At 40.4% G+C, this 22,075-nt stretch overlaps 1 protein-coding gene across 3 annotated transcripts in view; it reads right to left on the bottom strand.

Moving 5' to 3' along the window:
* The window catches only part of SORCS1 (sortilin related VPS10 domain containing receptor 1), a 580,301-nt gene that overhangs the window by 123,639 nt on the left and 434,587 nt on the right, over positions 1 to 22,075 (bottom strand). For all 3 annotated transcript variants that reach the window (XM_013975206.2, XM_018041707.1, XM_018041708.1), the window contains exons 7-9: positions 13,258 to 13,376; positions 10,039 to 10,128; positions 2,662 to 2,841 (exon numbers count right to left, since the gene is read on the bottom strand). In XM_013975206.2, the coding sequence (XP_013830660.2) occupies positions 2,662 to 2,841; positions 10,039 to 10,128; positions 13,258 to 13,376 (389 nt within the window). The remainder of the gene's footprint in view (positions 1 to 2,661; positions 2,842 to 10,038; positions 10,129 to 13,257; positions 13,377 to 22,075) is intronic.

Genomic DNA, 22,075 nt, shown 5'->3' with positions numbered 1-22,075 from the left:
CCATTCATGGAAACAGTTGCAGATAATAAGACATGGCAAAGTCATTCTTGTTCAAATCTGTCATCTTTTCCATCATCAAGGGACTAATTAAAATGTTCTCCATTTTGGCAGAAAATAAAATTAACCAGCGAAACTATTCCACATGGACTTAAAAAGAGGGAGAAGGTCATCAGGAAGGAAAAACACCACCTGAAAATCAGAAAATGTTTTCAAGAGAGCAGGGAGAGATCCGAGGCTGATTAGTGTGGGACAGTTGAGTAGATTTCACACTCTCGAAGCAAGATATTCCCACTGTAAATGCTGGATCAAAGCAAGAAAATGTGTGATATTTCAACAAAACACACTTAAAGTTTAAATGTTTATATGACATTTACAAAAGAGGACCAAAATGTGGCAATTTACATTTGTTTATAAGAAAAGGTTCAGATGGTAAAGAATCTGCCTGCAATGCAGGAGACCCGGGTTCAATCACTGGTTGGGAAGATTCCCCTGGAGAAGGAAATGGCAACCCACTCCAGTATTCTTGCCTGGGAAATCCCATGGACAGAGAAGCCTGGAGGACTCTAGTCTATAGGGTTACACACTCTGAGAAGAGTCAGACATGACTGAGCATGCAAGCGTGTCATAAGAAGACAACTTTGGTGATAAAGGATGGCATGTGGCCTTGCTAACTGCAATACAGGAAGGAGTAGAGATCCTGAACAGTGGAAGTACGTTGAGCATTTAAATAATATGGGTTGGTTTTAAGATTATAAGACTAGAACATTGTTTTCAGGCTTAAACTCATTGGAATGTAATATTGATTATGCTATCTATAATCTGTTGAGTATTGCTATATTTCAGGCACTGTTCACAGTACTTTAAGAAGATTAGCTTATTTCATCCTCAATGAAATCCTACCAAGTAGATATTACATTTATCCCCTTATTTTAAACAAGGAGACTAAGGCTCAAAAGTTGTTGGATTTATCTCACGGAGATATATATGTGGCATGGTCAGGATTTAAATCCAGCCTGCTTGACTCCAAAATTTACACCCTAAATCACAATTTTATCCAACACGGATTTAAAAGTAAATCACTAGAATATGTAAATGTTTTCCAGAATACATGTTCAGTTTGAGGCTGAGATATATGATACTATATTTATCTGGAACATGGGCAGGAAATGAAGTGGAAGAAATTTGTGACTGCATAAAAAGTTTGCAGGGTATTTTCCTAAATATATACACACAAACTATGTCCTATGCTGTCTACTGTAATTTCCATTACAAATACTTGAGCTCTGAGTTGTGCTTACAGTTTGCTAACATGCCTTTATATATACAGAGAAGTTTAGACATTAGAAGAAAATTCCCCAAAATACCTAAAGATGAAGGAATATAGAGAGCATTAGAAGAATTCCAATGATAGGTTTATGTTTCTTAAGTGAAATTGGTTTCTTTCTTTGACATAACTGGATATGATTCCCTTTCTACTCATCACACAAACAACTTATATTCTCTGAGCTTATCCTCAAACAAATGACAGTATCATTGTGACTGAACACATTTAAATCAGTTTTATAACTATTTTTTCAATAGAATATAAGTAGATGTTTGTACTTCCCAAATTCCAAATATGACTTTTGTAATGGCTCATTAAAACCCACTATGAATCCTTCATAGCACAAGACTGACGCATGGATAAAATCCGTCCCCAAATAGCAGCTTTATTTTACCTGACTCTACTTTAAATAGCCAGTAAAGTGTTGGTGTTTGTCATGAAAGCTAACTGAGCCACCACGTGACTTTATTTTGAACCTGGTCCTTCTGAGGAAAAAAGGGTCAGAGTTCCCTTAAGGAAATCTGGTAAACTCTGCTTTTTGTTTCTCCTCCTTAGCCCTCTTTAGGAAAAGAAAGACATATGAATCTTATCTCATACATTGGACCCCTGCGAAGGTGACAATCAGCTTGTAGAGGTTATGTAGTCAGAAAGGTCTTCAAGTCCAAGTGAGTGTCTTCTTTTTTTCCCCAATATTTAGCTACAATAATTTCCAAGTTTTATGTTGTATTGGAGCATAGTTAATTAACAATGTTGTGTTAATTTCACATGTACAGCAATGTGATTCAGTTACACATATATGAAGGATAGACAGAGTTTGGGATTGACAAGGACACACTGCTATATTTAAAATAGGTAACAAACAAGGATCTACTGTATAGCACAGGGAACTCTGCTCAATATTCTGCATGACCTAAATAGGTAAAGCATTTGTCAAGGGAGTGTGTTCTGATGCAGTGCAAAGATGTTCTCTTAGTTCTTTCTTATGAGACGTAAGAGAGCACTGCCAGTCACTTCCTTGCTCTACCCCTGACATCCATTAGTCCTTTAAGACTATTTTCAAGCTTCATACTAGGCCCACTCTTATTCAAACCTTTTAATTAGCTGACTGCTTCCCCAGATACTTTTCAAGTCTTCTGGACTTGGTCAACAAAGAATCCCTCCCAGAAATGTCTTTTGAATTGCAAATTAACCAACATAAATGTTCTGCAAGCCCCTCCCTCTCCCAAACAGACCAAGGCCACATAAGGAACTAGTCATTAAAATGACTGAGGGAAGGGCCTTCAACTGCCGGTCACAGCACTGCAGTGGCTGAAGACCACACATGCCTTGTGACATACCTCATAGAGGTCAATCATGACGTTGCCCTCAGGGCCTCTGCTACTCTGGACATTCTCTAAGGCCAGGGTGAAGTAGACTCCACGTGTGTCTGAGATGTAGAGGTTGTACGTGTCATTCTGGTTCCACTCTTGGACCGCTGCAAACACTTGGTTCTCATCAGTGCTGATGACGTGCATGTCCTAAGGAAAGGCACAGGGAAAGGAAGGAGAAGAACACTTTATACGTGCCCCTGGCATGTATCCACATAATGTGAAGATGAGGAACACCAGGACAGGCATGTAGGTAGCATGAGGAAGATAGAGATTTTCCTTGTGTGTATCTATGAAACAACCATTAGTTGAGCGCTAGTCACATATTTCCGTTGTCGCTTACAAGGTGAGGTCATCAGAAAATAAGACAGAGAGGTGCTTGGTAGCTCAGTTACAATTTAATTGCCTCATTAGATAATTTGAAGGATAATTTCTCAAAGATGTATGACTTTGGATAATCAGGCATCCTGATAAATTTGCAAAACACCGAGTACATGCTCAGAAGGCATATACAGGACAGAACAAGGGGCAGAGAGAAAACAGACAAGCTTTGCATCTCTCAGTGTGGTCTATGGAACAGCAGCATGACCATCACCTGTAAGACTGTTAGACACACAGAACCTCAGGCCTCACCTGTCCAATAGAAACCTGTATCTTAATAAGATCCGCGGATGGATAATATGCACATCCAAGTTGGAGAAGCACTTCCCTAAGGCTCAGCAAGCCCTAGAAGTCCCAGAGGAAAAATGTTTACCTGAGACCCCAGAGTACTAGCCTTCAGGTTAATGAGCATTCCAGGTCTTAGCTTATCTAAACCTGTACCCTGAGAAGTTCAGCAGGAAACCTTAAATAAAAGAGGGAAAAAACGCTCTGCATAATTGATGATGTTTTCAGCCTCTGATTGTCCTGGAAGATAGAAACAAGGCAGAGGTAATGAGAGGCAGTGAGCAGAACCCCCTGGGGTGGCGGTTCTGAATCCTTTCTCCCCGACTTCTGACCACAGAGGAGTAGGTGTTCAGGAAGAGGCTGTCTCAGACCAGGGCTTGCCATCTCCCTCAAGGATGCCAGCTCATTGCTGTCAGCAATCTTTCCCCCTTCACCCAAGGTGGTACATATATCGGTATCACTTTAAAAACCCAAAATCAAGATAAAACAAAACAAAAACAGAATTGCACATAAGCCTAAAGGTAGAAGAGCAACCTGAAAAGATCCCTGGCCTTTGTGTAGCTCAGTGCTCAGACTCTCCAAGAGCAACCATACATTCTCCTTGAAAGGCTTCTGGAGACCTGTCAGTCTTCCTTGACAACAATTCCAATTCTACCTAACTTATAAATTTCTCATTGTAACCTCTGCCCATATTCTCTCAATCAGTCAGTCAGCAATTCAGCTTCAAGTGTGTTTTAGACACAGAGGAATGAGTCTCTCATTCCTCTTTCAAGTTGATCATAGTGAACTCACGTGATTCTAGAAGGAAGAAGTCCTTACTCAAAGGGTTTCATGTTCCTGACCCCTTTTCAGACCTTACTGCCATACTCTGGAGTCTGATTACAGTTTTATAGAAACAATCCAGAGTCAGGAGCCCACCAATGAATCCTGCCCATGGATCCAAGGTGGTCGATAATGCAAAGTGAGGTTTGGTATAAAAGTTGCCCAATGTATGACTTTACTTATGTACATTTTATTTTTCTTATGTACATTTCTTTTGGCAATGATAGCTTGATGTTCTTTGAAAAAGATTCTCATCCCTCTCAGACAAATTTCCCTCTATGCTCAGTCTTTGCTACTTTCTCCCACCCTCAGCACCAGAAATGATCTTACAGGCCTAGCATTCAGGGAACGCTGATTGTTGGATTGGCAATGGACATTCCACCCAAGCAAACTCAGTAAGACATCATTCTAGAATGACGTGAATTACTACACGGAGAGAGAAAGTATATTTTACTGTCAGTTTGCAAGCAGTCAGAATAAAAAATAAAATCTAGATCTGTTAGAGACATATCTTGCAGGTAGAGAATAAGCCAATCCAGAAAACAAGTAGGTATGATTTAATAAACAATTTAAAAACAAAACAAAACAAAACAAAAGGTAAAGAGAGATGTTTCAAATTCTGTGACACTCTTGGAGTCTCTGAACGTGAATACCTAAGAAGTCTGGCCACGTGTGAACTTGTTAGAGAGGACAGTAAAGCAAAATGATTAAAAGAATGGTCTTTAAATAAAGCTAAGTTCAAATCCTAGCTCTGAAATTTAGCTGTGTGAACAGAACTTTGTGCCTCAGAATTTCTATTTGCAAACTAGAGATAATAGTATGTCCTTCATGGAGTTGAAAGGATTAAATCAGTTAGTAAGTATTAAGCATTTAACAAACAGTGCCTGGAACCATACATGCTAGCTATTTTTAGTTACACAAACCTTAAATCTCCTTTGTTGATTGAGCCAGGTGGATTTGGCTTTTCTGTTCATTGCAAATATTAGGGTATTGAAATATTATATTTATATATATCATATATACACTAATACACTTAATAAAAAAGTGGTTCATCCACATGATTTTTTTTTTCCTAATGGAAAAAATTAACTGTGGAAATTAGCCTCATTCATCCATGGAGGGCCAATGGTTCCTCATTTCTTACAAGACAAATATTAATATCCTTACACTAGCATTTCGAACCCTTAAACAACTACTCCCAATTCATGTTTTCTTCCTTGTCAGCAGGGTGTAGCATCATCCCTGAGTTCAAGCTAAAATATTTCAGCACTAACCTGAACATCACATAACTAATTCCCACCTCTGTGTCTTTGGAGTGAATCAGTGCCCTCGTGAACCTCCGAGGTCTGGGCCACAAATAGATGATGCATTAAATAATCTTAGGGGCCAGAGTAAATCATCGATATTATCCCAGCCCACTTAAACTTGTCCTTGGTAGATGTGGAAGAGAAAACATGGATGCTTTTAAGTGTTTAAGTCACTTAGAGAACTATTCACAGAACTATGGCTGATTCATGTTAATGTATGGCAGAAACCAACACAACGTTGTAAAGCAATTATCCTTTAATTAAAAATCAATTAATTAAAAAACAACAGATTAAATGGTCATCACCAGATAAGGGCCAAGGACAGATCTCTTTCTCTGAATACAATCTAATTTTATGGAATAGACTGTTTAAAAATGACAGGTGACGTTAGTCTTAAATATTTTAACTGAAACCTATGACGTATTTAAATGCCATCTTCCCTTCTCTTGTCTACATCCACTTATATCAGGAAAACATGCTATTTCTCCCAAAATGGCACTTCATGTTGAAAGCTCGTACTGAGACACAAAATTTTAGACCAAGAAGTGAACTCTGAGATCTTTTAGAGCATTTCCCAATGTCCGTTCCGTAGGACATCAATATTGTTGGATTTTAAGTTTTTTTTTTTTTTAATGGTTCCCTTTGTAAAATGTTTTGATGAATGCAAATTATACAGCTTTCTTGCTTGCAGGACATCCTAGAACCTTTAAATACTGGTGAGCTTCTAGTAGTCCCCAGACAAGGAGCATGGAATGACGTTTATTTCCTTTTTTAAACTTTCAATCATAAACCAAATCTTCATGAAGCATCTCTAAAGGCATTTTATTGAGTAACACATTTGAGAAAGTATTATTGTGAATCTAGGCTCTGTATTTTAAAAATGTAAAAAAAAGAAAAAAAGAAGAAGAAAAAAAAAACACAGAGAAACTGATAAACCCTCCCAAGGTTCAGAGCAGGTGAGTGACAGATCTAGGTCTGGAATTAGGGTCTCTCACTGTGAATCAAGCAGCCTTTTCATCACCCACACCCCAGTTCACATCGATCTTCTCCAACACAGACAACTAGATCCATACTAATAATAATATTACCTTGCTTTTATAGAGTATCTGTCCTCCAAAATGCTCAAAGCACTTTCATATGTATTGCCTCATTTATCTCACTTGAGTAGCTCAGAATGAGCTCCAAGTATGTCAAGGGAGGAAAATGGTCACTAGCTCTCCTTCTGCTGGGCCTCATGCTCTTAATAGTAACAGCAATATTAAAATCTCCCCACCCCTGCTTTCCGATCATCTTTGCCACTGTATTATTATTATTTGTTAATACAGCCCAGGTTAACCTCAGTCTTTTTAGAGCTGATGCAATGGAAGGGGATGACTAAAGAAAATCTGATCATGGAAGTGCTGGCTTTTGTCTCCGTCCCTTCAGGGAGCATGGAGCTTTGCTCCTTTCCTGCTGCAGCAGAAAAAGGTCTGATAGCAGGTCATGAAACATGCATCTTTGCCATGGATCACTCCAACCAAGCTGAGGCTTCTCTTTGAAGGTGTAATGGGATTGTAATGAGGCATCTCTTTGCTTTAAATAATAAACACCTACTTGGACCAAATAATATATTCATTTGCTGTAGTGCCTCTGATTTTTCTGGGAACAAGCTAAATTAATCACTGCATTCTTATCCTCAGACCTCAGATGAGACTGAGTAATGGAAAACGCTCATCTGGGACAGCGGAGTGGGGATGGGGTGCAGATAGCTGATTTAGGCTCAAAGTAAAACTTCTCCTTCCAGCTTGGCACGATACCACTGGGTGCGATAATCCACAGTGATTGGTGTGATGGCAATGAAAAACCAATGCAAAGTATGCAATTCCTAACACTCCAGCCAAGGACCCAAAGTGATTTCTTTGATTTTAAACTACCATTTCTGAGACAACTTAGATCAATGGGACGTTTTCTTTGGACGCTACTCACTGTATAAAAATCTGGGGGGGGGGGGGCAGTGCTGCTCCCTTTTAGTTATAGACTCTATTAGTTTATTTTGAGAGTAGAAGAGTATAATACAAGGAATGCTGGTCTTGGATTCCACAGACTTATATTTTAGCCTTGATTCTGCAGCAAGTAGCATTTAGTTTAGCTGAAACTTATTCCACTCACAAAGTATATTCCCAAGAGGAAGTAAGCAAGAGATGAGTGGCTCAGATATGCTGTTTCCTGATTTGGTCCCGATTCCCACATGCCTCTTGAACAGAAGCATCTCACTGCATTGAGTGTATTCTTGTTTTTAAAGGTGTAAATCTTGCAAGCCAACTACTTCATTTGTTGGTCAATCAAAGTCAGAAACTTATTTCAGTGCTCAAGGGAAACAAAACAAAACAAAACAAAACAAAACCACCATCTCTGTTGAACTTACCAAGATACCATGATCATCTCCCTCATGGACCTCCCTAAAAGATTACCGAGGGAAATTTTGACAACACTTAATTTTTCTTTTACTGACTTTACCAAATTCTCATCTAAGGCACAACTCCAATGTTGTGTTTGTCTTTTTGTAAAATAGTTCAAGCTAAATCACGAATGAGGGGCACAGGCACACAGTTCTGGGCAATTACCACTGTTATTAATCTCTTAGCAGCTGAAAATAGTAACTACTCACATGGAAATAGTTTTTTGAAGTTAACAGCATAATTTAATGTGTGTTATTATCTCTAATGGGCTGAGGTTTACAGCTCACCTCTCATTACGCTAGGGTTAGGGGCAGAGTGATGGCCAAGAAGGAGAATTCTGCCTGGAGAAGCCACTGGCTCTCCTGGGAGAGAAGACCTGCTGTGCCCTTGTGCTGGATCTATCACAGGGTCCCCGGGCAGCAAGCTGGTATTGGTCCAAGAAAGCATATTACAAACTCAGGGATAAAAACACAAGACACAGAGTCATGGAAATACAATTGAAAAGAAGTTATTGATGCTCTTTGTTCAACCAAAGATTTCAAAGCTGAGCTGCATTCAGACCTACACTATCCCCTTCTTATAGCCACATACATTTCCCTTGTTTCATGATCAACACACCCACATGTCAGAATGGCTATCATCAAAAAGTCTACAAAGCATTAGCAAGGATACAGAGAAAAGAGAACCCTTGTATACTGTTGGTGGGAATGTAAATTGGCACAGTCGCTGTGAAGAATAGTATGGCGGTTCCTCAAAAACTAAAAATAGAACTACCACACGATCCAGCAATTTCACTGCTGGGTATATAGTCAAAGAACACAAAACACTAATCAAAAAAGATAAATGCACCCCAATATATATACATGTAACTACACATATGTGTGTGTACATATATGTACCCCATTATACACATCAACATACAATGGAATATTACTCAGTCATAAAAATGAGTGAAATCTTGCCTTTTGTGACAGTGAGGATGGACCAAGAGAGAATCATGCTTATGAAATAAGTTAGAGAAAGACCCATTCTCTGCTATTGCTTATATGTGGAATCTAAAAAATAAGGCAAACAAAGGTATGTAACAAAAGAGGAGCAGAGTCACAGATACAGAGAACAAAAGAATGGTTACCAGTGGGGAAAGGGAATGGTAAAGCGGACAGATAAAGGCATGAGATTCAGAGACATAAACTACTATGTATAAAATAAATAAGGGTACATTATACAGTACAAGAAAATATAGCCATTATTTTATAATAACTTTAAATGGAGCATATAACCTAGAAAAAATATTGACTCACTATGTTGTACACCTGAAGCTAATATAATACTGCAAATAAACTATACTGCAATAAAATCTTTTTTAAATGAAGACACATTTCAGTGGTTGTTGCTAGAAAAAAAGGCACGATGCAATAACAATTTACGGCCACTTAAAATACATCACAGTGGCAACAAGACCACAAATCCACAACTTTGAGCTCCTAAATAAGTTTCGCTTCCACTAGGTGGCGCTCCGTATTAACACAGTTCTTCAGTGTTTATGGAGAGACAGCCTGGGGATGTTAGCTGTTGGGAGTCTCTTGTCTGCCTCTATTTTCAGAAGAGTACGTTTTTGGGGAGGTTTTAAAAATTAGCTGTGTCGCTGAACCCTAAAGACAATTAGTCTCATAAGTTCCACTGGGAGGGAAAACAAAGGTCAGAAGCTGTATCACTGTATCTGTGATACAGTGACTGTATCACTTTATAAATAATAACAGGTCAGAATACATATGTATCACACCTGTTGCTCTGATATACTGTGTGTCCAAAGCATAGTTTCTGTTTTGCTAAAAACCAATATATACCACTTAAGCAAAAGCAAATCGGTTATCAGTTTACTCAGATGTCCCTATAGTAAGAATTCCAAAGAATCAGAGAAAGAGAGAGGAAAAGAGGGCTATGAGAGGGAGGGACCACTGAGAGAGAAAGGAAGATAGTGAGATTGGCGAAAAAGAATATAAGTGAATTTGAGAAATGGAGATGGGGGATTTTCAAAAAATAACTACAAGAGACTGAAAGTGTCCTTGGGAAAAAGAATAGGTACTGAAATAGAGAAGCTGATCAGGCCATACCTTGGGCAAAGCATACTTGGGGAGCTTCATCTGGGCAAACGCATTCCTTCGATAGGACACGTAGTAATGTGGCCGTCCCCCTGATGTCAGCTGCAACGAAAACACCAAAGTGGTAAAATGAGTCACTACCACAGTTACAGGTCACAGAAGAACAGTCCCTGCACGGAAGGGGTAGGTACAAACACAACAGCGCCAGTGACTACTGTGGGCAAGTGTAAAGCTCTGGCATCCAGTTCCAAAACAGCTCTGTGTGTGTGAGTTGGTCAGAAGCCCAAAGTGAACCCCCTTGACAGAAACACAATTCTTCGATTTGCCCTGTGGCTCAGAAGTCAGGAAAGAATTTTGGTTATTTTTCTTTTAACTGACACAAGCCTGAGGGTATATGGGATCAGAGCCCCTCAGCAACCCAGCTCTCTCTAGCCCCAAGACTGTGACCACACCAACAGGTCCTTGTGCCATATCAAAAGGGAATGGGCCAGGTCACACAGAGGCAGGACCGGAGCCCCCATCCCCGGGCACTGAATTCCAGTTTTGGGCACTCACACAATTGGCTGTGTGCACGTCCCCCACACAGCAGTGCTGCTGACGTGCTAGACGGAAAGCCAAGCCAGGACCATGGTTCTAACTCATTCTCCATCTCCCCCGCTGGAAGAGAATGGTGAGCTACCGCCCCAGGTCCGTCCAGGATCTACAGCCCAAAGAACCCTGCGGGTCTGAGGGAGGGGGAGGAGCAGTGTGGTCTCCATCTCAGTTGAGCACCATGAGGAATGAGGTATCAGGGCTGCACTGCCAAACTCTCCCTTAATCCACCTTTAATGAGATATTATTGACACATAACATATGCAGTTTTAAAGTGTACAATATGATTTGATGCATATATATTATGAAATGTTTACCACATATAAGGTTAGCAATCACCTCTGTCTTTTCATCTAATTAAGATTGTATATGTGTGTGTCTGTGTGTATGTTGATAACATTTCTGACTTATTCTCTTAATAGTTTTCAAGTATATAATATAGTAGCCACCATGCTGTATACTACATCCCCAGAACTTATAGCTAGACATGTATACGCTTTGACCAGCATCTCCCCATTTCCCTAGCCTCTGAAAACCACCATTTTACTCTCAGTTTCTCTGGATTCCTGTTGCCACTCTTAACTCATATAAACACCTGGAGTTTGAAGTCAGTTGGTTTGCATACTCAGAATGTCAACAAATGCTCTGGGTGAATTTTCATCAGACACATAAAAATGTGACTGGAAAGTTATCATAGTCGCCATGATGTGGCCAGCTCTCTCTCAGTCCTAACAATGGGTTATATATTCATGGCGGCCTGGGTAAAAATACATATAAAACTCTAAATGCACACTTGATTCTCATTTGTACGTCATATATGTGGCTTATAAATTGTTAATAGAAAATAGGAAAGGTCCCTGGAAGCAACACTGATGGAGAAATGAATTATATATAGAACCAATATGGGTAACCATTTTCCATTTTAATGTCACTTGATAATTTGATGCTGAAGTTATCAGAGTGCTCATTACTCATTTTCCTGAAGAAAAAAGGAAGTGTGTGTGTGTGTGTGTGTGTAATTGTGAAATAGTTTAAAAGTACAAGGAATTTGAACATTTGCTTTTCAATATATGGGATCAAATATTCTAAATTATAATTTCTTGCCCAAGTAAATACAGTAGTGTCTAGAATGTCTCAATCATAGTGAAAAAAGGCAATGGCACCCCACTCCAGTACTCTTGCCTGGAAAACCCCATGGGCAGAGGAGCCTGGTAGGCTGTAGTCCATGGGGTCGCTAGGAGTCGGACATGACTGAGCGACTTCACTTTCACTTTCCACTTTCCTGCATTGGAGAAGGAAATGGCAACCCACTCCAGTGTTCTTGCCTGGAGAATCCCAGGGTCGGGGGAGCCTGGTGGGCTGCCGTCTGTGGGGTCGCACAGAGTCGGACACGACTGAAGCGACTTAGCAGCATGTGTATTATATATAAACTATTCAGCAGTAGTAACTTTGTCAATTTTAACATGAAGAGCAACATGAGAAGCAACAACTGAGTTTTTAAATGTTTTGTCCAAACAAGTTTAAAGTTTTATTAACTGCAAAATGAAACCAAAGGATACTTTTTCCTTCTGTCTTCTAATTGCCCCTGAGCCCTCAGTTTCTCAAACTGTTCTCTGCTCTCTCTGGAAGTGAAACACCCACCTGAATGTCTCGTCTGCATTCTCTTGATCCTAATCACTGCAGTGCCTGACAATAATGGCTGATTACTGGCTAACCACCTGCAGCCACCCCACAGCGTGTGACCGCCTGGCTATTTTTAAGGCAGGTTCTGAAGAGGGGGCTTGTTGGCTGACTGCTCTAGGAAGAGACTGACGTATCTGCTCAGTCCCATTGACAACTGAAGGGAGCCTCTCTGGAATGCAGGGGATGTGACGAGGATGAACGTAAGTGTGCGTAGCTCTGGGGACAACCTGAGTATTCAGGGCAATGTCCCCAGGACCCTGTTTTAACACATCCTCCAGACACTGCCCCAAGGAAGTGAAACAGGAGGGAAGAGGGCAGGGCAGAACCTTTCAAAGAATGACACGTCATAAGACATGACAAAGACTGATTAGAACCAACTGGGTCCAAGATGGCGGGAAGATTCTGTTTCCAAGGCACCGCGAGCTGCATTATACACTCACTGTACCACATTAGCACGCTAAAAGACACACCAACCAGCGCCAGACAGTTCTGAGGGCAACCATGAAAGGTCAAAAGTGGGTGATGGCCCAGTTCCTGGAAACGTTGGCCTCTTCCCCCAAATAACTGGAATAATCCTCCCACTGATTAGCCTATGAAATTACCCAGGCTGTAAAAACTAACTGCGCCATACCTCTAAACTCTCACTCACCCTCTGAGATGGCCCACACGCTGTCTGTGGACCATGTTTCTCTCCAAATACATCCACTTCTTACCAATTACTTTATCTCCGAATTCTTTCACTAAGAAGCAATAACTTCACATTCTCAGGCAATAGAAGGAATTACTATTCTGTTAGTATAGGAGCTTCAACTTGGTAATGTTCCTTTTGTTAAAAAAAGAATGCCTTTGCTTCTTTCTCTATTGTTCTTCAGGGATGGCAGGCAGGTGAAGGGGCTGCATTAGAAGCAGGGAAGGGAAATGTCTGTGAGACAATCAGCGGAAGCGGATCTTTCATACCTGAACAAACACATAATCATCCTGGACAATCAGAGAGTCTGGGTCAATGTAGCCTGGGAAAGGTTTATTTCTGTTGGCCTCTGTGCAGTTCTGCATTCGGCATGTTAGGTATTGTGAATCTGAAAAAAAAAAAAAAAGAAAAAAATGCAAGTGGGGTGGTCTACACACAGTATACAGAGTCAGAGTAGACATTTTCCGTTCTCTCGCTTTCTGCAATTCTTGCAACAAACCTCACATTCTCTATTAACTACATTACTGTTGTTATTATCATTGTTTAAATTTTCATGATTATTTTACTCACTTGCCATCAACACCACCACCATTTCCCAGTGCCTCCACCAACTCCTGTCATCCTAGAATACTAAATTCTATTAACTAATTTTTTTTCCTTCCAAACCAAAATGAAAAAAGAAATTCAAAAGCTGGCAATAATACTTGTGCTCTTTTAGTTATTTTCCTTATTAATAGGATTCACCTCCTTACTCTGATAAATAGGGAAACACACAAACATACATGCAATCATTGGTCATCTCTTGCTAGAAGTACACTGTTATAAACAATAAGGCCCTAGGTCAAGATAAAGGTTTTTCTTCTATTACTAATTGGAAATAAAACAGAATTGAGAAGAGCTTCCATACTCAAAAACATTGCTCTCATTTTATAGTTGAGGAAACTAAGACCCTGCCTCTCACCCGAGATGAGAGCAGGTGATACACATGCCAGTCAAAAGGACTTTTAACAGATGTGACCCCTGCTGTGGACAGGAGTAACATATTGTATTTTATATTATTTTATTATAATATTTTATAATATTGTATATTATATACCAGGGAGGCTGTCTCTGTTGTTCAGCCACAGCTGTTCTGCCCTCTCTGTGAATCAGACGTCACTCAGACCTTCCTTTTGCAGAACTCCCGAATACATTCAAACCTTCCATCAGCGCTGCTTCAACCTCCCCTCACGCTAATCTCTTCTCTCCAAGTGATTCTTCTAATCTGGCCTAAAATATGTTTAAAAATTTGGCCAAATTTTCTACCACTTAAGAGGCTTTACATTTGTATTCCCTCTGTTCCAAAGGCTTCTCCCCAGGTTGTTCTCTAAAAAAGGTCTAGATTTCAGCTTACTGTTATTTCTGGAGGTCTCCTATGATTGCTTTTCAACAATACTCCATCCTGTTAATTCCCTTCATGGAACTTATCACAATCTAAGTATGAAACAAATTAGCACATAGTACATAATAAATAAATATTCTTTGGAACATGCCACTTTACTGGAATATGTCTTTTTGAACGAAAAAGGAAATTATTTTACCTTTTTCTGATATTTAATGAATGAGTGAGTTTGATTTTAGGACATACAAGGATGTATGAAGAAATATACTCTTCCAAATGGAGAAATAAGGACATGATTATTTACATGAAATGGGGGTAGGCAATTGTATGCTGAGTTGGATATAAGGATGCACTAACGACTTTCCTGAAGGAAATTTCTAGCACTGCTGCTGCTACTGCTAAGCCACTTCAGTCGTGTCTGACTCTGTGTGACCCCATAGACGGCAGCCCACCAGGCTCCGCCGTCCCTGGGATTCGCCAGGCAAGAACACTTTGTAGCATTACTTTTACTTAAAGAACCTGGGCAAACTTGTACACTACAAGCAGTGCCACGAGGGGGCGACATGCACATTTGCTCCAACTGACCAATGGCTGACAGTTGCTGATAAGTTCTGAGAGGGAAGGAGGAGAGCTTTATCCAGTCTTCCTTTATCCTGCTACCACGTGCGGGGATGGAAATAGCTCTCAAGTATATATTTCAACCCATCTAGTCCTCCAAAGAACGACTAAAGAAAAGACTTCTACTCCCCCTTCCCCATCTACTTTTTTAGGCATTCTTATATTAATTAATTATAATAATTATAACTATAAATATGTAAATTTATATAAATTATAAATATATATTATATTATAATCATATATTTCAAATATGTTATATTTATATATTATATTATATATCATATTGTTTATAATTATAATTATCATAATTTTATATGAAATTTATATTTTATGTAAAATTTTATAATTATAATTATATATAATATATTATATAAATGTAAGCGATTTTAATTATTAATTATATTAATTAATTATCATTTCAGTTCAGTTGCTCAGTTGTGTCTGACTCTTTGCGACCCCATGAATCACACCTTGCCAGGCCTCCCTGTCCATCACCAACTCCTGGAGTTCACTCAGACTCACATCCATTGACTCAGTGATGCCATCCAGCCAACTCACCCTCTGTCGTCCCCTTCTCCTCCTGCCCCCAATCCCTCCCAGCAACAGAGTCTTTTCCAATGAGTCAACTCTTTGCATGAGGTGGCCAAAGTACTGGAGTTTCAGCTTTAGCCTCATTCCTTCCAAAGAAATCCCAGGGCTGATCTCCTTCAGAACGGACTGGTTGGATCTCCTTGCAGTCCAAGGGACTCTCAAGAGTCTTCTCCAACACCACAGTTCAAAAGCATCAATTCTTCGGTGCTCAGCCTTCTTCACAGTCCAACTCTCACATCCATACATGACCACAGGAAAAACCATAGCCTTGACTAGATGGACTTTAGTCGGCAAAGTAATTTCTCTGCTTTTGAATGTACTATCTAGGTTGGTCATAACTTTTCTTCCAAGGAGTAAGTGTCTTTTAATTTCATGGCTGCAATCACCATCTGCAGTGATTTTGGAGCCCAAAAAAATAAAGTCTGACACTGTTTCTACTGTTTCCCCATCTATTTCCCATGAAGTGATGGGACCGGATGCCATGATCTTCGTTTTCTGAATGTTGAGCTTTAGGCCAACTTTTTCACTCTCCTCCTTCACTTTCATCAAGAGGCTTTTTAGTTCCTCTTCACTTTCTGCCATAAGGGTGGTGTCATCTGCATATCTGAGGTGATTGATATTTCTCCCGGCAATCTTGATTCCATTAATTATAGTAACTTTAATTAATAAAGTTTCATTTTAGGACATAATTCATGATCTTCATCTCTGAAGAGAATTTCTGGGACTCATCTCCTCCCAGAACACTTCTCTTGGTGGGACACAAAATCTTTCCCTCGCCATTTCATACCCCATCAGACCCTTGCAGAGCTTTCAGTTGACGCCTGCCTTTCAGAAGGCAGCTCAGGGTCATAGAAATGGAGACTGGCATCTGTGAGACCCGGGTTTGAGTTCTGCCAGGGTCACTTCCTAGTTGCATCACTCAGAGAACACCGCTTCACCTCCCTGAGTCTCTTCACTGTCATTTCTCAAACGAGGATGCCAGTGTCAACTATCTCATAGTTTGGTTCTAAGAATTAACTGAAATAATATATATGCTAAATGATTTGAAACTCAGAAGTTGTACAAAAACTATAATGTTTCTATTTTCTCTTCTGCAACCTTTCACAATGATTAGATTGTGTTGGGGCACATTGTAGGTCCTTTAAAAAACTGAATTTGAGTATTCCAGTTATATTTCACTGTTGATTACTGCTGGTGACCGGTCCAACACTCATTCCTCCCTACCTCTTTGCCAGAAAAGCCATGGATCTGGTGGCTCATCTTTCTCCCAAGTCACTCAGAAGCTCTCATATGCTGGGAATAATTCTCTCGGGTCTGTGTTTACTCCAAGTCTTCCTACTCCACCTACTATCATTTGCTTTAGGAGAGGCCTTTCAAACCCAGTTCTAGTAAACAAGAAGTTATAAGGGGCTACAGGCAGGCACAGCAGAAAACCTTCTTCAGCCCCATACAACACTGTTTCAATATGATGTCTGGAAGTGCTCTAGCCTTTCTGAGCACGGAGGAGTCTTACAGTTGAGCTTCCACAATGAATACGACAAAGAGATGGAAAGGGCCCATTCCCTGATGACATCACTGAGCGTCTGCCTGTACTGAACCCAGAGCTGCCCTTTCTCATGCTTCTTGTTACATGAGATAATGAATGAAAACAATCTGAATCAAAGGTTCTGACTGAGGAAGTCTCGGGCTTCAAATTACAAATACAACTTTCCAATTAGAATTCGTTAAGACTGCCATGCATAGGATTTCTTGATGAGTACACCGTGCTTGTTTTATTTGTAGCGTTGTCTATTAATTTCTTTCTTAAGATTTCAACTTTCTCTTCAAAGGTCCCTGAACAAACATAAGATGGAAAATATAAAAATAAACTCTTTATATTTATAACTTAACTATATGGGAATTATGAATCTGAGGGATTTGGGGAGAAATTAAAAGAATAGGGAAACTAATATTTGCTGCAAATTTATGCGCCAAGTACTCTAAAGCATGTTCACATTCATTTGGTACACTTAATTGTCACAATACTCTGGTATATAATTTATCAACTGACTTTGCAAGTAAAGAGAGCGAAGCTCCTGGAGATTATAGAAAGGGCAGTATGGGTTTTCACACTGGGTTGGCCAGACTCCAAGTCTGGTTTATTCCCACTGCGGCTGCTGCTGCTGCTGAGTCGCTTCAGTCATGTCCGACTCTGTGCGACCCCATAGATGGCAGCCCACCAGGCTCTGCCATCCCTGGGATTCTCCAGGCAAGAACACTAGAGTGGGTTGCCATTTCCTTCTCCAATGCATGAAAGTGAAAAGTAAAAGTGAAGTCGCTCAGTTGTGTCTGACTCTTTGCGACCCCATGGACTGCAGCCCACCAGGCTCCTCTCTCCATGGGATTTTCCAGGCAAGAGTACTGGAGTGGGGTGCCATTGCCTTCTCCAGCTTATTCCCACTACATTGCATGAAAAACCCCAGCAAGTTTGGGGCGAATTTTTGTTAAGTATGTTTTGGCTTCAAATTATCAATGGACAAACCTAGATACAAAGAAAAAGGAGAAAGAAGAAAGAACAACTGTATGTTTTCATGAGGTAATTTGTCAATACGGATCAACATTTATTAAAATCTCTTTTGACTGTGAGTTCATTTCTGAGAATTTGACTTGAAGAAATAATTAATGAACCATGCAAAGATTTAGTTACTTTGATATTCATCATAGTGTTGTTTATAATTTAAAAAGGTAAGAGAAAACAAAATGGCCAACAGTTGAGGCACAGCTAGATTGTAGAACATGCATAGCTTGTTATGAATCCTTATATGAGGATTTATAGACATTCTTAATACATTTCATAAAATGAAATAGTTATCAACTAATAATGTTGTATCAATGTTAATTTATTAGCTTTGAAAAATAGATCATGGTTGTATAAGATGTTCGCATTAAGGGATGCTGGGTAAAGCTGCACTATCTTGGTAACTTCTCTGTTTATCTAAAATTATTCCAAAATAAAAGTTTCTAAAAAGTAGGTTACCAAAATATGTGCATATGGACACGATTTTGTGCAAGTGGTATATATAGATACCTACATATGTATGTTTGCACGGGGAAAATGAATAATAGATATATACTAGACGTCAACGCTAGTACAGAGGCAGTTACATGAGAGAGGCAGACGATCAGACAGCATGCAAATCTCTGGCCAGCACTTCGCAGCCAGGGAAGGCGGCCCAAGGGTCATGGTGGGCTTGTGGGATTCTACTCCTAAGAATTAGAGAATTGTCTCTAACTCCTTTGCTTGTTCCATCCCTCTCCACTCCCCATGCCACACAGTGAGGCAGACATGTTCAATGAGCTGTTCTTATGCTGAGAATTTTAAAATGTACAACCAAAGCACCCAAGAAAAGCTCCGGGAAGAGGTCTTGAAACCATGTCTTGCTCAGAGTGGCTCAAAGTGAAATCTACAAGCTGAAGGGGAACCGATCAATTCCAACCGCCTGCCCATGGTAAAGTGCTCCTGGTTTGTTCTTGTTCTCCTCCTAATGGAAACAAAAAGAAATTGGCTGCACTTCATAATGAGGGACCGATCATTCTTATTCCCCTTGGGGCTTGCTGTAATAGCATTAAGTGTGATGAACTCTTTCCATATTCAATTCTGGTGAGTGTATGATGCGATTCCATAGGAGGTGTCTTGTAATTTGGCATTAATTAACGTCAATTAATGTAGGCAACCGCTAGACTTTAGAATTAATTTCATTACTTTTCCCACGCAGATGTTTTCCTTGCCGCAGGTAATTAGGACACTGTGCTGCTCTTTCTAAGCTCCCTCACTCTCTGCAACAGCTGCTGCTTGGCATAATGCAGTTTCCATGCCCCCAGATTGGTGCTGCTCTAAAGAAGGGAAGCTGCTTTTAAAAGGCCAGGCTTGGAGCAGGGGTATAGTGGCTTAAATGCAGGCTTAGCTTGGTAAACCTAAGCAAATCATTTTACCGCTCAAATCTGTAAGATAGGTTCAAACAGGAGCCGTCTCGCTAGTAGTTGTGAGAGCTTAAAACCACAGTCGGGAAATGTATTCAGTCCGGAGTCAGGCTGGACTGTGTTCACACAGTGGAAGCTGGGGTTGTGATCAAAGTCCCCCATCCCCAGCTTTCATCACCAGTATGCTCACTGTGTCTCAAGGGAACCGACTGCAAAGTACTATAGACATTTCTACCTGAGACAATAGCTTTCTTTCTTTATTTTTTTTTAAATTTTATTTTATCGTTATTATTTTTTTAACTTTACAATATTGTATTGGTTTTTCCATACATCAACATGAATCTGCCACAGCTATACACGTGTTCCTAATCCTGAACCCCCCTCCCACCTCCCTCCCCATACCATCCCTCTGGGTCATCCCAGTGCACCAGCCCCAAGCATCCTGTACCCTGCATTGAACCTAGACTGGTGATTCGTTTCTTATATGGTATTATACATGCTTCAGTGCCATTCTCCCAATAGCTTTCTTTAATATTCATGTTTTGATTTGGGTTAATTTATTTATGTGAAATTTTAAAACACCATGAAGAAGCATTCTCGGTGTAACTAAAGAAATATTCTATGCAGGTAGTGGTCAGGCAGAACTGGAAGGTAACTCGGATCTGAGATGACCCCGAAGTCATCCTGCCACCTGGCATGCGGGGTGGCCTGCCTGCAGCCCTGTTGCTGTGCAGGGTCTCTCTCCCCTTGGAGTGAAGGGCTAGGTCTGAGCTCGGTCTCTCTCTCTTTCACAGGCTGTGTGACTCCGAGAAGGTCATTTACCATACGAGGCTTCAGACTTTTTCTCTATAAGATGAAGCTTCTTAGAATTTTAGAATCAAAGGAGGATGGTAAAAATCAGACTATTGACTTTAAGATCTGAAGGTCTTTACCATCCTTTACCCACTGGGACCTGTTTCCTTCTCACTCTTGCCCAAGCAATAAAAACTCTGTGATGCTGCTGGCAAGTCTGTGTCTCCGGGGTTTCTGCCTTTTCTAAACAGCATTTGCATTGCTGACTGACACTCTGTGTTCATTCAGAGAGCTCCCTCCTGGGGCTTGAACTGCCTCTTCCTTTCCTGTGATCTTCTCCTAACACTTCCTGGGCTGCTTTCTGTGGAGATTTTCCTGAGGCTCAGGCAGATCTCTCCTTCCAAGAATGGCTGCATTTATAGCAAGAGTGGCATTAACCTCCAAAACCACCAGAGCCACCTCTCCTCTGGGTCAGGAACTGTGCTGAGTGCATCACGTGCTTTTTCTCTTTTAAAGTTTGGAAAAAACCCAGAGTAAGGTACCTTTTACAGGTAAAGAACTCAACGCTTAGGGACAACAGTTTAATATTGCAAAACCTTAGTCTTAAATAAAACCATAAACCAAGCTGGTAAGCATAAACACTTTAAAACTCTTTCCCATCCCCCATTAATTTTCAACTTAAAGCAAAATAGTTTTTAAAGCCCATACTCTGTTTGTAAATTTTTATTTCGTTCTTTCTACAGTCCTATTGTTTGTTTTAGAATGTTCCTATCAAAGTTTCCAACCACAACACACACACACACACACACACACACAAACATACACATGTTTCAACAATCTTGTGCTCATAGAAACTTCATTCCCAACTGGGTCTAGCACCCTCTGCGGCACATACCAGTTAGAAACTGAGATCTTCAAAAGTGAGACTCCAGCATTGACCCCTGAACGACTATATTGAGGACAAGAAATTTCTGTGAAAATTACAAACTTGGATCAAATTTCCTCCGGCATGATGAGCTTGTGGCATTGCTTTCTTCTAGGCAATCTCCTGATTTCAGCCCAGTGTGACTTTCTAAATGCTGGCTTGTATTGTTAGTCTTTGGACATTCAGGAGGCCATGCTTACTACATAGAAAGTTCTGGAATCATACACTATTTTTGTCAAGCATGGGGCTAGGAACTGGGGACATGAGAGAAAACAAGAGGGCAGAATAACTTTGTAGAAGTACAGAAAGCCCCTCACCAAGAATAATATAGTGGAGGAGTGCATTACGAGGAGCTCAGGGGCAGGTGTGTGGGCCCCCAGGTGATGGGTGTCTAATCTCCAAACCTCTGCACAGAGGATTTCCTCTGTGTGGGGATTTCTTCTGAGACTCTGCTTTTATTTTACTTTGAGTCATACAGAGCTGTAGACCTGCTGTGCTCTCCTAGGCTGTAGAACAGCAACCATTTTACTATTGACTGACTCACAGAGGGATAACTACTGGTGTAGAGATGATGATGGGCACACCCCTGGAACACTTCATGGAAAAGATGAGAAAAGCCTAGAAGGCTGCTTGGAATGGAGATGAGGAGTGAGGGGGGACATCACTCCGGAAAGCAGGAGCAATGGCCAGAGCACAGAGGCATGAGAAAGAACTGGGGACAGGCTCAGGGAGGGCTAGCTGTCTGTCTTGTGAGAACACCACACTAGAAGTCCAGTTTAAGCCAAGAAAAGCAATCAAGCTATCCGTAAGGTAAGGTTCA

This window comes from Capra hircus, chromosome 26 (genome assembly GCF_001704415.2).
Source record: "Capra hircus breed San Clemente chromosome 26, ASM170441v1, whole genome shotgun sequence".
Lineage (NCBI taxonomy): Eukaryota > Metazoa > Chordata > Mammalia > Artiodactyla > Bovidae > Capra > Capra hircus.
This window is presented reverse-complemented; position numbering and strand designations above follow the sequence as displayed.